Source organism: Morone saxatilis, unplaced genomic scaffold, assembly GCF_004916995.1.
Source record: "Morone saxatilis isolate NCDOM2014 unplaced genomic scaffold, NCSU_SB_2.0 Contig19, whole genome shotgun sequence".
NCBI lineage: Eukaryota > Metazoa > Chordata > Actinopteri > Moronidae > Morone > Morone saxatilis.
The window spans coordinates 7,454,087-7,470,101 of NW_023339751.1; the positions used below are offsets into that span (position 1 = coordinate 7,454,087).

Sequence of the window (16,015 nt, forward strand, 5' to 3'; positions counted from 1 at the left end):
CAGTGCCAAACATTTTCTTGTGCCCCCTGATGTAAAACTGCAAAGGGGCCGTGGTCCCTATAACCCCCCCCCCCCGTTGCCACAATGCAGTTGTGATTTAGAGCAACAATGCCCTACTTTTCTGAATCATCCGAACAGGAAATGGGAGAGGACTCAAGTCAGCACAGTGACTTAACCAATCTTTTGGTTTATTTTTGTCGCTTTGGAGCGGGAACTGTTCTCAGCAGAGTGCGCTGCAGTTCTCAGAAGTAATACTTGCATACACTGGTCTTGTTTAGCTGTGAAAAAAAGAACAAATTATTGTTCATTAATCATCACCTTATTTATGACATTAATTTATGGGATTATTGAATGCTATCAAACACTGGTTATTTGAAACAAATGACTAGGCACATTTCTTTTTCTCCCTCTGTGAACTCCTTTTTAATAAGTATTTTGTTTTTCACCTTGTTTTATTTTACAGCAATACACCTTATTTTCTTTCACTATGTTATAGTGATTAAGTATTTTGCCAATGTTTGTTGTCCTTAGAGCGGGTGTTTTTATTTTTATTTTTATTTTCAATTTAACCATGACTGCCAGGTTTTCTTGATGTTTTGTTTTTGCTTTGTGTTAGACTGGATAGAAGAAGTTAATTCACTTTGATCCTGAAACCTTTTGTTGCCAAAATTGATGTACAGCCGGGGTGTAAAATATAAGATGGACACATTCCCCATGTACTGTAGAAGTTCTTTAAAGAGGATTGACTCATTTTTACATTCGTCTCATGTTTATGTTTAGATATTATGACTTGAGTTGTCACGAATTGAAGATTAGCTCTCAATCTCATCACAGATTACAATCTTTAAAAGACAAATTACTGCCATTCATAACTCATGCTTCCAGGTATTGTTATGGGATGCTGAAATGTTTTGAAAATATCTCCGAATATCTCCGAAAACCGGATCAGACTAACTCAGTCCCCCAGGCTGCTGCTGTTGTAGTTTCAGACCTACATTTAAGTATACGGACAAATGGAGAGACGCGTAGAGAAAAATCTCACTCATTCTTTCTGTAGCACTTACAAAAATGTTCTGTTGCTCTCGAAAGGCAACGCCGAGTCAGTGAGTTGATCTGTGGATGAGCTACCTAAACGTTTTCGGGGTCCGACTTACCAAAGTCTAAACCCAGTTGCTTCATTGCTCCAACAGCTGTTAATGAATATTGATTATGTGATTCTTAAACTTCTGTTGCAGTTCCTATGGGTATGATGAACATTTTGTTGCATTTGACAAAGCTGCCAACCCAGTATCAGTTTGTGTCAGTTGTCTGCCATGTCTATCGGACCGACACACCTTTTGGTTTTTGTATGCTAACCTCTGTTGATAAAATGTTTATAAGATTTATTTTCGCCAAAGATATGCAATTGCATTATATATGGTATTACAAAATATTAATAAAAACCTGTTCTTGTTACCTCTGTGAGCTTCTTTTTATTTTAGCCTGAGCTGCTGCTTCTTTTCAATCACTGCAAATAAGACTTGACTCTCCACAAGACACGAATCACTTTGCATGAGTAGCCTACACTAGCTAAACTTTTGATCAACATTGCCACCTGCTGTGAAGGCCCACAAGATCATCAAATACTAGCTAATAATAGTCCATTCTTTAGAATAGCTGCCTCTCCGTGTGGCTGCTTTCTCAGTTTTCACATAACCGTGTTACAGCTGGCAAATATTTCCCACCAAGTCCAGCAGTTCAGAGCTGTTTTGACTGCACAAGCTGTGCTCAGCGCTACGTGTGGCGGCTCCACCACACTTTTCCCTTTTTCTTCTGCGTGTCTTTTGAATGCACCAACGTGGCAGGCTGCCAGAAATGCACCTCACATTAATGTAAATTCCAGGGCTGTGCCAGTGATGGATGCATCATCAGATGTCCTAACGACACTCTTCGCTGTAAGTTAATTAGTCATGGAGGACTGTGGGATGAACACAGTGTGACCCTGAACAAGGGCTTGTCTGACTAGCCTCAGGCCCATTGGCACAGCTCTATTGTTCAATAGAGTCCTGTGTGTCGACTGGAAGAGGGGGGCTTCTCCCTACTGACTGCCTCAATTCAGCTGGAAATCAGAGCAGCATCACCTCCCCCCCTCCCACACGGCCCTAGCAACCACGCCACGCCGACAGTTGCCAGGCAACCAGACAATGCTGGAGCCACTGGCTGTGGTGTGCGTGTTAGAGAGTTTGTGTTTTTGCCTGTATGCATTTAAGATCAGGAGTAGTGAAACAGGAGCAGAGGAAATGTCTTTCTTTTGGTACAAAGCACTCGAGCAAATCCTTGTTTGTGAAATATTTGGCATTTTGTAAATTTAACTGATGGAATAAGAAGTCCACTGTTATGATTTCTTTAAAGATATAGTAATTCTATGTGGGGAAAATATGAAGAGATTATTATGGATTAGGTGAAATTAATCGTGTAGGATTTGAGCAGTGATGGCTGCATTAGCAACATGTCATTTCACTTCTGCTCTAAATGAGGTCATGTGCGTTTTAAAGAGAAATCACAGAGGCTATCGTTCACAGTGCTACAACCCGCTTGTGATTTCTGACCTTGTTTTTGTTAATGCAACCCATACCACTCTCAAACTCAGCAGTAAATAATTCAGCAGTGACGTCACTGCACTTAATTGTAAATGGCATTAGGTGAAAGGAGAGGGGAGGAGGTTATAATAATAATACCTCCATTTCCTGTCATATATTTAGACCTTCCTATAATTACCAGTATAAACACATGTACAAATGTGTGCATTATAATACAGTAGTTTTTATACATACATTGTAACCAGTGTTACAATAGTGTGTTTTCTCAGAAAAAATAAAATAAAATAATAATAATTAAAATAATAATAATAATAATTAATAATGTAAAAATACTCCATTACAAGTCAGTAAAAGTCCTGCATTTAAAGATAACAAACACTCATAGTACACGAGTAATCAGAGTTTTAAATAAATGTATGAGTAGTCCCTGTCAGAAAGTCATATTACTGATTCATTAACTTTAATTGATTGATATTTTTGTAGTTTCATCTATAGAAATGTACTAATACTGTCAGATAAATGTAACTGGAGTGTAGAATAAAATGTAGTGGAGTTTAAGTAAAGTAAAGTAGTAATACTATCTATCTATCTATCTATCTATTTATCTATCCATCCATCTATCTATCTATCTAGTCTATCTATCTATCTATCATATCGTATCAATCTATCTATCTATCTATCTATCTATTCTATCTGATTCTATCTATCTATCCCACCTTCAGAACGCTAGGAGGGGCGCCCCTGTTTTACACCAGCTCACCACTTCTCTGTTGAGTGAACTCGACCCTGTTGTGTCTCTCTCTCTCTCTCTGCTCGGATCTCATTCGAGGAGGATTTTTTTGGGTTTTTTTTTTTTTTTGCGGGTTACAAAATGAAAGTATTCCCTCAGACAGAATGGGTTGTCACGTCTGATTGACTAGCTCGCCGTAATCTACGCTCAGCCTTTGACGGGATTTGCGGACGGCTGCTGTCACATAACACGACCTACATGTGTTACTCGGGATTTGTTATGCTACATAGCTAGGTGGCTAGTCGGGAAGCTAGCACGCTGTCGCCGCTAAAATAATAATAATAATAATAATAATAATAATATGTATCCGAGGTCAGTTTTGCCAAGTAACGTTACAAGCCGCCTCGCAGTAGTTGGGAATAACCGTGAGCTGGCTAACCTGAGTTAGCTCGCCGTTGTCTGTCGTCAACATTGTCATTAGTTGGTGTGAAGAACGAGCTCAGCCCTGCAAGGCAGCCGGTGCTAGGAAGGACACCGCTCTGTATCCCCCTCTTATCATCAACTATTAGCGACGGGATAACGTTTCCAGACACAATGGCTAACGTGACAGACCTGCAGACGAAATACAGCAAGCTGGCACAGGAGTACTCCAAGGTAACACACCGCCCGTGTTTAATGGTGATACAGGTGAGGTTAGAAATCACCTTTACTAACTGTGTCAGTGTGCATGTGTGATCAGTGACAGTGGGTTTCATATTTGAAGCAGACACACACACACACACACACACACACACACACACCCTCTAACTCTGCAATAAACCCTACATTCAAGAAAGTGATATTCTTTTAGAGAGGTGTTAATTCAACTTCATGCACTTTAAGGTCATTTTGGAGTATGTATTTTGTGTAGCAGTGGATTTATAGTATGTTTTACCAGGTATTTAATCTTTTAGCAGATATTTAATATGGCCTAAACACAAAGGAGTGAACTGCTATGTGCTATATGGGATCTTAATAGACTGAGAACGCTGAGAATAATGACATTTTAAGTAACCAAAAAGGTCTAAAAATCCCTCTGTGTTCAAGTGCTATAAACATTTTTAACCGTGAAGCTTCTGTGTCCTGGTCGTCTCCTGTGAGCTGTGTGCGCCCTTTGTTTCTGTGTCAGCTGACAGCACGGGGAGCGTGTGCTGCTTCCTGTTCAACTCTGATCTCCCTGTTAGCCGAGCACCATATCCTGCTCAGGAAGTGCTGACTGCGTAACTGTCACACACACACTGCCGTTGTGCTTCATTATCTGTGTGTTTTTAAAGGGCCACTAGCCTCTTCATAATGTGCACAGTAGGGTGAAAAAAAAAAACAAACCAGCAACCACACACAAGCATATGGCAGGTTTTCTGCGTTAAGGCAGATGTGAATTCAGCTTAAGACGCTGCGTGCATCTTTATTCATGAATTGAAAACTATACATTTCAATCTCAGTTCTGACCACTGATGATGTTTTATGTTGTATTCATGTTTTATGTCTGTGTCCGTTCACAGCTCCGTGCCCAGAACCAGGTGCTGAAGAAGGCAGTTGTGGATGAACAGGCCAACTCTCTCTCACTAAAGGTAAACATATAACATATAACCAAACACATAAAACAGGAACAGTTATTGTGACCAGAGCCACAGCTGTATTATACAATTTCACTCTTGGTACAGGCTACATAATGAACTACACCCTGAACCCTGAAGTTGTCAGGCTAATCTTAAATCCTAATGGAGAAGTGTTTAATCTGATAAGTACTTGTTGCACTGTTGCTATTAGTGAAGCTAGAGTTGCACAATGGCAACTCTGCCATGTGTGCCAGGTAGCCTTTCTGTTTAATCAAAGCAAGTACTCCAAATTCTACAGCAGTGCATCGTGATTAAACACGTAGTGATTTGCTTAATGTGTTGCTTTGGAAGAAGACTTGTCCAGGCGCTGTTATGCCCATCACGTGTTTGTCCGTCATCAGGAGCAGCTGAAGCAAAGGGACCAGAGCCTGAGGAAGCAGGAGCAGGAGATGGACAGTCTGAGCTTCAGGAACCAACAGCTGGCCAAGAGGGTGGAGCTGCTGCAAGAGGAGCTAGCTGTCAGTGAAGCCAAGGGCAAAAAGGGGAAGGTGATCATGAGGGTTGATCAAGGGAGTGGTTACACCGTCTAGAGGGAACTGTAATTTTTTGTAATGGTCACAAAATGATTCATTCATTTCTGCTGTGTAATTTCCAAATTCAGTGATGATTATGATTAAACACTGATGTTTGTTGAGCCAAACAATCATGATTAAAAGCCCCCGTTTGATCTTTCTCCTCCTCCAGAGTAAAGGAGACTCTCCCTCACAGCATGGCCTGGAGACTCAGAGTGTTTTTGATGAGGACCTGCAGAAAAAGATCAAAGAAAACGAGCGACTTCATATCCAAGTAAGCATATCCACCTGTCATTGTTCTGTATATACAGTTACTGTACTAAGGAGGCCTTGCGTGTGATGGAGATGTTTTCTGCCGTGCGCTCATTAGTTCTACGAAGCAGACGAGCAGCACAGGAGGCAGGAGGCCGAGCTCAAGTCACGACTACAGGAGCTGGAGAAAGACTCGGAGCAGCACCAGGCTGTCGTGGACGGACTCACCACTAAATACATGGACACAATCGAGCGGCTGCAGAGTGACAAAGCACGTTTGGAGGTGAGGAAAAGGAGCAGGAGGAGGATGAAGGACATTACATAAGTCAGTTTTAATAAAGATCATTAAAATGTGTGTATTTTTCCTTTCTTTTCGATAGGTGAAAACGCAGACCCTGGAGAGGGAAGCAAAAGAGTGCAGAATGCGAACAGAAGAGTGGTACATCTTCCTTCTTATTACAGTTTAATAATAGTTAAATCCATTGATGTGATTTGCATGTACAGCTAACTACTTTAGTAGAAAGTACACATAAATACTGTATATACAGCAGAGTACAGGTAAATCCTTAGAAATCCTGAATTTGAGAGAACTGGATTATGATTTACTTTTATCACATCAATTGAACATTTTGTATCTGAAACACTTTCTGACATAAACTTTGAAAATGTGCATTTTTAGCAACTGTAGTTGTGATTCTCACACTGTATTAAAATGATTTGACCAAGTAAAATGCAGAAATGTATCCATTAAACTCTATGTTTTGCTCTGTCCCTGCAGTCAGCAGCAGTTGAGGCGGTGCCAGTCAGAGCTGAACCGACAGGTGAAACAAAGCAGCAGTGTTATCCAGGAGAAAGTGCCCTTCAATGACACCAGTGAGTATCTGGCACCGAGCCACGTGGACAGAAACAATCTGTGACAGAGCAGACATTCTGCCCAGGAGTAAATAGTGTAATGCTACACCAAACTGTAATATTGCAGTCAAAGAGGCAGGAGGCTAAAGCATTTAAGCTGTGTTTGTCAAGTCAATAAACAGGGACTGAGGTTCTGCTCTGGTTTAACTGCTTTTCTCTCCTACCCTGCAGAATTTAGTGACTACAACAGCCTAAACGTGCCACCACACAATCGAAGGCACCAGGTGAGTGAGAACACAGGTTTTTTTTTAATGGGTTGAAAAGGCACATGCATTTCATTGGTCTAAAGAGAATACTTGTATCATTTAGTCATGCATCTTATTTACTGTTGTCGAAAATTAGGATTTTATTTCCCCAGCACATATAAAATGGGAGCATTTTTTTTTTGTTTATTGACCAATAACTAACGACTTTGACAATAATGCTTAACTACTCTCAAAGAAAGCAATTCAGCTAATTCAGCAGTAGTGGTATAAAGGGCTGCAGCTATGGATTATTATCATTATCAATTAACCTGTTCTCTACTAATAAAGTGGTCAATAAGTTGTTAGGAAATGGTGAAAAGTTCCTTACCTTACATTCTCCTTAAGCCCAAGGGGATGTCTTCAGATGTCTTGTTTAGTCATACCAACAGTCCAAGAGACATTCAAATGACTAACATTTAAGACAAAGAAACATTATTATTTTTGCTTAATAATGTCTTTAAAATTCAGATTATTTATGAAAATAGTTGTTCGATTGATTGACTAATCAATTAGTGTCACGGATTCAGTTCAGCTGAGTTTTATTAGAGAGAGGATGAAAACATTGAGTGTGTGGTACGTGTGTTCTCTGTGGTTTTAGCTTAAAGCCCGGGACTTGGCAGGTCAAGCCCTGAACTTTATCCAGGACCTGGTGGCTGCTCTGTTGAACTTCCACTCCTACACAGAACAGAGAGTGCACATCTATCCCCTGGACTCCTCCATTGAGCCCATCTCCCCTCTGAACCAGAAGGTGAGGCAACTATACACTAGAAATACAGACAGCCTATCATACTACAGATACACAGTGACGTGGACTATTAAAGACAGTAGCAGTGGGCTTACATACAAAATGTGTAGTATTCAGTATACAAACTTGAATCCATTATCCCTCTCTCTACCTAGTTTTCTCAGTATCTACATGAGAATGCAGCCTCTGTGCGCCCCCTGGAGGACAGCTTTCTGCAGTTACACCAAAGCATCACAGAGGACACAGTCACAGTATTGGTGAGTGCTTTTTTTTTTGGACAGGAGCTTTGTGTTGGCTTATTCATGATGCCTGATCAAAATCAACCAGTTATTGTTGGTCATTGTTATATTTTTTTCTTTTTCTTGAATTGAAGGAGACCGTGGTCAAGCTGAAGAGCTTTGCTGATAATTTCTCTTCATACACCCACTTTCTGCAAAAGATTCTTCCCTACCAGCTGAAAAGGTCAGTGCTGTGTGTGTATATGTGTGATAGAGAAATGGAGTGCGGGAGGCTGTGTTGATAGTTATCTTCTCCTCTCCTTTCAGTCTCGAAGAAGAGTGCGAGGCACCTCTTTGTACTGCTGCCCTTACTGCGAAGAACCAGGAGTTGCAGAGTGACACGAAGAAAGTGACTTCTGTGTTTGAGAAACTGCAGAACTACATTAACATTTTGGCCTTACCCAGTAAGTTAGCATAGGCAGAAATACATACAAATACAGTGTTTCACATTTCTGTGTATAACAATGAATGTAAAGAGCTGTATTTGGAAGTTGCGTGTTTTTATATAAAGGAAAGGTGCTGTAAAAGTAACACACTTGTTTTAAAAATGCGTATAATGTGTCTCAGGTGTTCGTCAGGATGCCCTGCCACAGAGCAGCACCTCGGCTGTCTTCACCCAGCTGGCTGCCTGCCTACACAGTCTTCACGATGCCATTAAAGGTGAGCAGCACCGCTTTTTGACCTGGAGCCATCCACAACCAGTGTTACACAGCATGTAACCACCAAGCTGCTGTTGCCTATTCATAAAAGTCAGACTCGTTCTGTTTTTGCAACAATACCCACCAGCTCAGTTTTTGAAGAATAAAAATCCAGAGGCTTCAGCGTAGCGTCTGTCACACTGCCAAGTCTAACGGAAGTATGGTTTAGTTCTCTCTGGCAGAGAAAAGTCACTTTTGTACAGCTGGCTCATTTAGCTGAGTGGAAGTGTATTTATGTAATGAGCAGCTTCTTGTTTGCTTGTCTTTGTTCTTGTGGGGACAGTGACATCAAATATGTAACATATAACATATATTACACACAAATCAGTAAGGGAGTGTCACCAAACTGCTGCCATTTGATGTAATTTGATGCTAAAAATGTCATATGTAGCTGGTGAAACTGAAGACTCAAAGCCAACAGATGCTTTAAATGCCTCTCCTGCTTTTCTATTTCCTCACTCTATGTCCAGAGATGTCAAAGCACTACAACCAGAAGGCCAGCTTAGAGCAGGAGCTCCCCACTGTCACCCAGAAGCTCTCCACCACCTCTGAATGCCTGCTGGGATCTTTGGGCTCTCTGACCAGCAGCACCGGCAAGGTACGGCCAACAGGGGGCAGGCAGCAGCCAGGTTTATATATCACACACACCTACATCGTATGTTCAAACGGATTGTGTTATTTGTTATCTGTAATGCATAAAAGCTTAATTGTGAGTAGCAGTGAGTTTTCACCGCAACTGGATCCTGTTGGCAATTTGCCACTAATGTGATAACACAGAACGGCAGGACTCAGGTGGGCAGCGGTTAAATGTTCAGCGATACTGTCCAAATCACAGTTTGTACAGCTGCTCCCCAGTCAGATAAAGGGATAAATGATTTCTCTTTGTGAATCAAGCGAACCGTTGGCTGAAATGTGTCTGCTGATGGGAGGCACAGTCCGGTGGGTTGCAGCGTTGAATAACACGCTGGCACATGATGTGTGGAGTGCTGCTTTTTGAGAGCGATCATCTCTGCAGGCAAAAAGCTCGCTCAGTCATTTATCATCCTGGACACTTGGTGGTGTAATCATCTCTCTGCTGTAGACACACCGGTTAAACAGAACGCTCAGTATGTACTTTGAGAAATGTTGGTATTAATTAGGGTTTTATTAGCTAAGGAGGTTGCAAAGATCTGTTTTGTTTTCAATGATATGAGGCGTGGTGTCGCTGTTTCGTTGCAGATTGCCACTTTCTTCAGCAACAACTTGGACTTCTTCACATCATCGGCCTACAGTCCAAGAGGCAGCACAGTAATGCTCAACCCCTTGCAAGCAGAGAGCATGTTAGCCAATAAAAAGAAAGCAGCTGCCTATATCAGTGCCATCAAAAAGGTTGGTATACTTAAATCTGCTGGTTTTCTAGCAAAGATAAAGCCCCCAGACTTTGGAACGTTTTTCCCATTGAGATTACAAAGATTACATCTGTAACACCTTTTAAACTGCTTCTTAAACACAGTTGAAAAATGTAATATGTTTAATCTCACCTTTTGCTATATTGCTTTATATGTTTTATCTACTTCTATCAGTATCTCTCTTCCCCTTTTGTTTTATGATAGTTTGTTGTTTTTACTTTGCTTTTACTCAGTTTTTTTCTTTTCCATTGAACGTACTTTGTTTAGAATAGTGCTATACAAATCATCATAAATATTATATTTGTTTGTTTTTATTAACACATTCCCGTTCTCCCGCTATCCATCTTGTTTTGTTTCTTCAGCCCAGGCCACAGTCTGTTCCATACAGAGAAGCCCTGACAAACCGTCGTATACTTACTAGCTCCACCGAGAGCAGAGAGGGTCTCACTCAGCAGGTATGACACTCCAATCAAAACCTCTCGCTGTGAACTATTTCTGTTAGTTGAGAATTGATTAATTTAAAGATTTTGCTAATTATCTTTTAAAGAGGTCACGTCACAAGAGCTACAACCAGGCACTCGGTGTTCTGTGAACAATGTAATTGTGTCTGAGTCAGTGTGTCAGCCAGTCTGGTTGCATAATAACATATACAGATAAAGTCTAAAATGGTTCCACATGTTTATTGTGGCTTTGTGTTCTTTGGGATATATTAAGATTAAAGAACAAACTAAAAATGATGGAAAACTTGAAACGGCAGAACAACAGCATCGGGGGTTTCTGAGAAAAATACGAGGATACGGAAAATGTGGTTATAAAAATACAGGAATTTGTATGCAGACATCTCTGGCTTAGAATGACACAATAAAGTCATGTGATATTTCAGACGAATTGCAGACAGTCGCTGTTTAGGGACAGGGTGTGAACACTTTGGCCAGTGAGCCTGTGCGTTTTCTGTATTGGACAAGTTCAAAATGTTTCTTTTTTTCTTTTTTCTGTCTTTTGGTTCATATCAACCTGCTTAAATTTGTCACTTCAGCACCAATTTAACTCTTACAAGGACAAAGTCATAAAGTTAATGTATAAAGACAAAGCCATTTGAGCCTCCAGGTTTTGGAAGGAACAGTTTGAAGACTTTATATACTCTATATATAGGAGTCTATCTAATCTTTAATCTTTTCATATATATTAATCTTTTTGTGTGTGTGTCATTTTTGATCAAATAAAAATAAATAGTTTCAAACTACCCAAAGATTGTATTATTACAAACTGCTTTGTTATATAGTTTCCCCATTTCTTCCTAAATTCTGCCGCCCTTTTACTTCCCCCGACCTTTGTTCGGCCGTCTTCCCACAAGCTCACTGTCCGCTCCTCTCCTCTCCCCGCTGGCTTCCTGCAGGTGCAGCAGAGCCAGGAGAAGATCGCTCGGCTGGAGCAGGAGAAGGAGCACTGGCTCCTGGAGGCCCAGCTGGGGAAGGTGCGGTTAGAAAAGGAGAACCAGCGCATTGCGGACCTGGAATCGCAGCTCACGGCAGCTCTAGGGGGAAGTCCAAATCCACAAGCAGCTGCAGCCAGCACACTCGCACAGAGCCATGAGGAGGCAGAGAGAGAGCAGAAAGCTGCAGGGAAAGAGACGACGCTGTGCACCAGCCTGGTACAGTCCCTCTATTGGCTGCTGTGCTTGTTAGTTTTTACTTGCAGAGGAAAATCTCTGCCCATGGCACTGTTGTCTGATTTGCTTCAACAAAGGGAGTATTATCATTCTTTTGTTGTAGCTCCCACGCTAAGCAAGTTTTTGCTTAATAAAACTCAGACTTCCAATGTGCTGATGTTGCAGGAAAGAAGAATACTGTTGTTTATGCAAGTCGGTGTGGAGTTCACAGTGCAGTCACGATCCAGATCAGTTTGTCTCTGTACTACTTTTGTATTAGTTGTTATCTCTTGCATGTTTGTCCTAGCAGTGTCAGACCTGTCTGTGCTTGAAGTGGTTTTTATAACATTTAATCTATGATGGAAGTTTCCCAACACGTTTTTCTCTCTTGTCTATTTGTCACCAGGTTGGCATGTTGTGTACAACACCTACAGTTGAGCATGTGAGTTAAGACTTCCTGTATGAAAAAAATTATATATATTTATATATAAGTATTTAAAATCATATATTAAATATAAATATAAATATTTCCCAGGTGGAAAAACAATCTTATCTAGCTGGATGTTTTGTCTGTGTTTACAGGTGGCAGACGAGGAGTCCAGGGAGCATCTGATAAAGACTCACTACATGGCCAGAGTGGGAGAGCTCACCACCCAGCTCCAGATTTCCGACAGCAAAGCTGTGCACTTTCACTCTGAGGTGAAGCCCTCACTTGAATGTTTATCTCAGTAACTACCTCTTATAGGAGAGAACTGACCTTTTCAAGGCACGCAGCCTTTCTAACATCGCATGTCATCTGGGAGGAGATATGGAAACTCTTAGTGCAGAACAGTCACTTGCCCTGTTCCCTCATGTGTACCTTCCTATAATCATTCCAACTATTTTTGTCTGCTTCTTTAATTTGCTTGAGAACAGAGAGCGTACTGAGCCAGAAGTTAACCTTATTTCTCTGTTCTTTCCTCTTTGTACTTTGGAATTGGTTCTTGAGTTCCATTATTACCAAGTGTTACCTTTTTATTTTTTTTATTTTTTTATTTATTTTCTGAGAAAGTGATACCTTATATTTTTAGCATTACGGTGAGGCGGCTTGATCTGAATGGAGATACTTGACATCCTGTCGTATTGTGACTAACTGGCGTGTCAGTCAACCTCGTTTTGTATCGTAGCAACAGAGAAGCACCTGATGTTGAGTCAGTGTCTCGGGTATTAAACTGTCACTTTTTCAAACTGTGCATTTACCTTTGGCGCTGTCCTCGAATATACCCATTACTCAAAGAAACATCTCCCTTTATTGCAGCTTTTGAAAAACGTCTGTAAAGTGCGCCAGACATGCATTAAACCCGTCAGGGAACTGTAGTTGTTTACCTTCCTTTTTTCCCCTTTTTAGTGTCGAGCTTTGGCCAAGAGATTAGCCATTGCAGAAAAATCACGGGAGACTCTCAGCGAGGAGGTCAAACTGGCTAATCAGAACATCACACGCTTGCAGGTAAATTACCGAAAAGCTTCCTGTGTAGGCTCTGGCCTCCTTCTCAAATTGGAAGACAATCCCATTGTAACATTGTGTCTCTCACACAGGATGAGCTGGCCACGACGAAGAGGAGCTACGAAGATCAGCTGAGCATGATGAGCGACCATCTATGTAGTATGAATGAGACTCTAAGCAAGCAGAGGGAGGAAATTGACACACTCAAACTGGGCAGCAAGGTAAAACACTCGGAAATGTTTCTGTTTTGTCTGCGTTTTATCCTCTTTTTTTTTTTTAATTCAAGCTCTTTTGTTTTGAATGTTTGTTCTCAGCTGTCAGACTCCATTATAAATAACTCTAAAAGCCCTGTCACTACAAATGAGTGGTTCAAAATCCAGTGGCTTCAGGGAGTGTGAAGGATCATTTCAGGTTTTTGCGGTGAAATGGGACGTTGTAAAGTTTCTGTCAGTTATGAGGTGAACTGGGAGGTCGTCGGTGGTGCTGTGGTTGCTGCCGGGCCTGATGGGAAAAGCACCTGCTGGAACCATCTGAAAAAGTCATTAACTAAAGTTGCAGAAATGGAGAGCCCTGTTTTTAAGCCTGCATGTTCCTGCATGTACGCACACAGATGGCTGCATGTAGGGAAGTCACAGGACGGAACATGTTTGTGAGCTAAAGGTGGTGGTTTTCTCTGGAAGACCAAAGACCAGCCTCAGCACGTTTTTTAAGATCTTGAAACTAAATGCAGAAAAAAAATAAAAAACCTCAGCCATGACAACTTATGGCACCGCAGTACTGAGCTCTTTTTCGTTTTCTGTTTCTTTTAGGGAAATGCCAAAAAGAACAAAGGACGCTAGAGCTGCCCTCAAAACTCTGGCTCCATTTGGCATCACAAAGGGGGGACCTTGAGAGAAGATCTGGTCTGTGGAGCCTTCCAGCAGCATCCTGGTTACCAACACCACCAGTCACCAAACCACAGGACGGCTTCATGAGCCTCAGATTCCTCCACTGTCAGGCAGTGGTTGATACAAATAAACTGTACAGAGGCTTGAACATGTTTGACTGAAGAAGCTTCCTTTTTTTCCCCCCTTTCCTTGTCACAGCCTCATTTATAACATAACATGATTTGCTAAAAATGCTTTCTGAAACGATACCGGAAGCTGTTGCTTGACCTTTTTGGCCAAAGCAGGGTGGGAGAGAAACAGTTTTTCCCCTAAAGGGACAGAGGGAGATAAACGGCTGAAACAGTTGACGTTGATAATGCTCACTGAAGTCAAGACTTGAAGACCAAACCCTGTTGATCAGTGTGTGTATTTTTCCTGCTTAACGTGCGTGTGAGAGCAAATGAAACTGTGCATTCTTACTGCTTATCTGTGGGAGCAGGTCAACAGAGTAAATGTTGGTGTGGCTGTATGTGTGCAGAGTGTTGTCTCATTGTGTGACTGTGGCACCAGGCTTTACAAACGTGTGTGTATTGTTTTACACTTGGATTATTATTTTTTTTAGATCACATTTGAGATTATTTGTGCGAGTTATCACAAGGGCCTGTATATCTACATGCAGCATAAATACCCCTTATAAACACATGCATATATCACAAGCTTCTGTAAAGAAGGGCTTTAACAACCTGAATGAACAACACACTTGAATCCATTCCTCATTTTTGAAGATTTTCAGTCCTCTTGGAGTGGAGAAAAGAAAAGAAAATGTCTGCCTTGAAGCACTGATTAACTGTTTACCTAGACGAAAAGGGTAGGATGGACAAGTTGGAGCTCGTAAAATGGTGTCAGTCTGTCTCTGTGAAGTTACTCTGTAACAATAGTTGTTTTTATCACCAAAGTAAGTGTGGATGTGCACACAGAAGCCTGATGTGGCACAGTGGTCTCTTAATTCATGTTGTAATATGTATGGACAAAAAGGGTTAATGTGAATATACACTCATTTGAAATCATGATATAATTGTACTGTACAATTTCTAAATATATATATATATATATATATATATACAAAAAGGCATTTATTCAGAGGTTACAAATCTTTATTTTCCACGAAATTTGGAAAACTAAATCTGCAGCCCGTGTTTCTGTGTGTGTGCTATGAGGCTAGAGTACTGGGAAGTGTCAGAGAGGTTGGCCCATACTGTAACTGGTGCTTAGACAACCTGAGTCATGGCAGAGTGCAGTTAAAAGTTTACAATAAAATAGAACCTCTTTGGCTTGTAGAGACATGAGGTAAATGAAAAAAAGCCCGGCAGCGGTGGTTATGAGCAGTTCATTCAAACCTCCTGTTTGCCAGTCTACACCTGCCAGCAAACCTTTGACCACAAAGATTTGCCAACGCCCCGTAAACTGATAAAAAACAAATAATACTTGTATTCTCACAATGTAACCTGTTCAAAAGCACATAAATATGTGAAACAAAATAATAAAAAAAAGAAGCTTGTTCAACATTTCAATGCTTTGTGTATTACATTCACACGGTTATCCACAAGGCTGAACTTGTCTTTTTGTGCTGCATTTCTGGGAGTTGGAAGTGGCTGGGAATTTAAATTGCTTTTGATAAAAAAAAAAAAAGCCTGTAACACACCCGAACTACTGGGAAATGATGCAGCACCATTTAACTTGACATATGAGAACTGGAAGATTACTGTTTGATGCCGTCACTTTGTTTTGGAAGGAAAAACATGTTGTGTCATTTTATTTGAATTCATGATGCTTTCATGTACTCTTGGTACACTAATTCAGAGGTTAAAGTAGTAATAACCACCACTTAAAGAGTTATGGGTAGTAATACTGAAATATTGACCTTATAACAAAGGACATTTTTGGTGCTTTTTTTATTTTTTTAATTCAAAAGTAAAAGTACAGTGGCTGCATAATTCATATAATAACATATAATAGAGATG

The 16,015-nt window shown here is 40.8% G+C and overlaps 1 protein-coding gene across 2 annotated transcripts; it reads left to right on the forward strand.

The window, feature by feature from the left end:
• Positions 1-3,377: 3,377 nt before the first annotated feature.
• On the forward strand, positions 3,378-15,110 carry ppp1r21 (protein phosphatase 1, regulatory subunit 21). Of its 2 annotated transcripts, none has more exons than XM_035663549.1 (22): positions 3,378-3,963; positions 4,851-4,919; positions 5,309-5,425; positions 5,652-5,753; positions 5,850-6,014; positions 6,112-6,170; positions 6,510-6,604; positions 6,815-6,867; positions 7,487-7,636; positions 7,789-7,890; positions 8,007-8,095; positions 8,179-8,315; positions 8,479-8,571; positions 9,080-9,207; positions 9,828-9,977; positions 10,360-10,452; positions 11,394-11,648; positions 12,052-12,087; positions 12,228-12,344; positions 13,033-13,131; positions 13,221-13,349; positions 13,938-15,110. In XM_035663549.1, the coding sequence occupies exons 1-22, from the start codon at positions 3,904-3,906 to the stop codon at positions 13,965-13,967; spliced, it is 2,328 nt and encodes a 775-aa protein (XP_035519442.1). In that variant the 5' UTR covers positions 3,378-3,903; the 3' UTR covers positions 13,968-15,110. The 2 variants fall into 2 exon arrangements, with proteins under 2 accessions (XP_035519442.1, XP_035519441.1); XM_035663548.1 differs by having other exon boundaries at positions 3,379-3,963; positions 5,309-5,455.
• Positions 15,111-16,015: the final 905 nt, after the last annotated feature.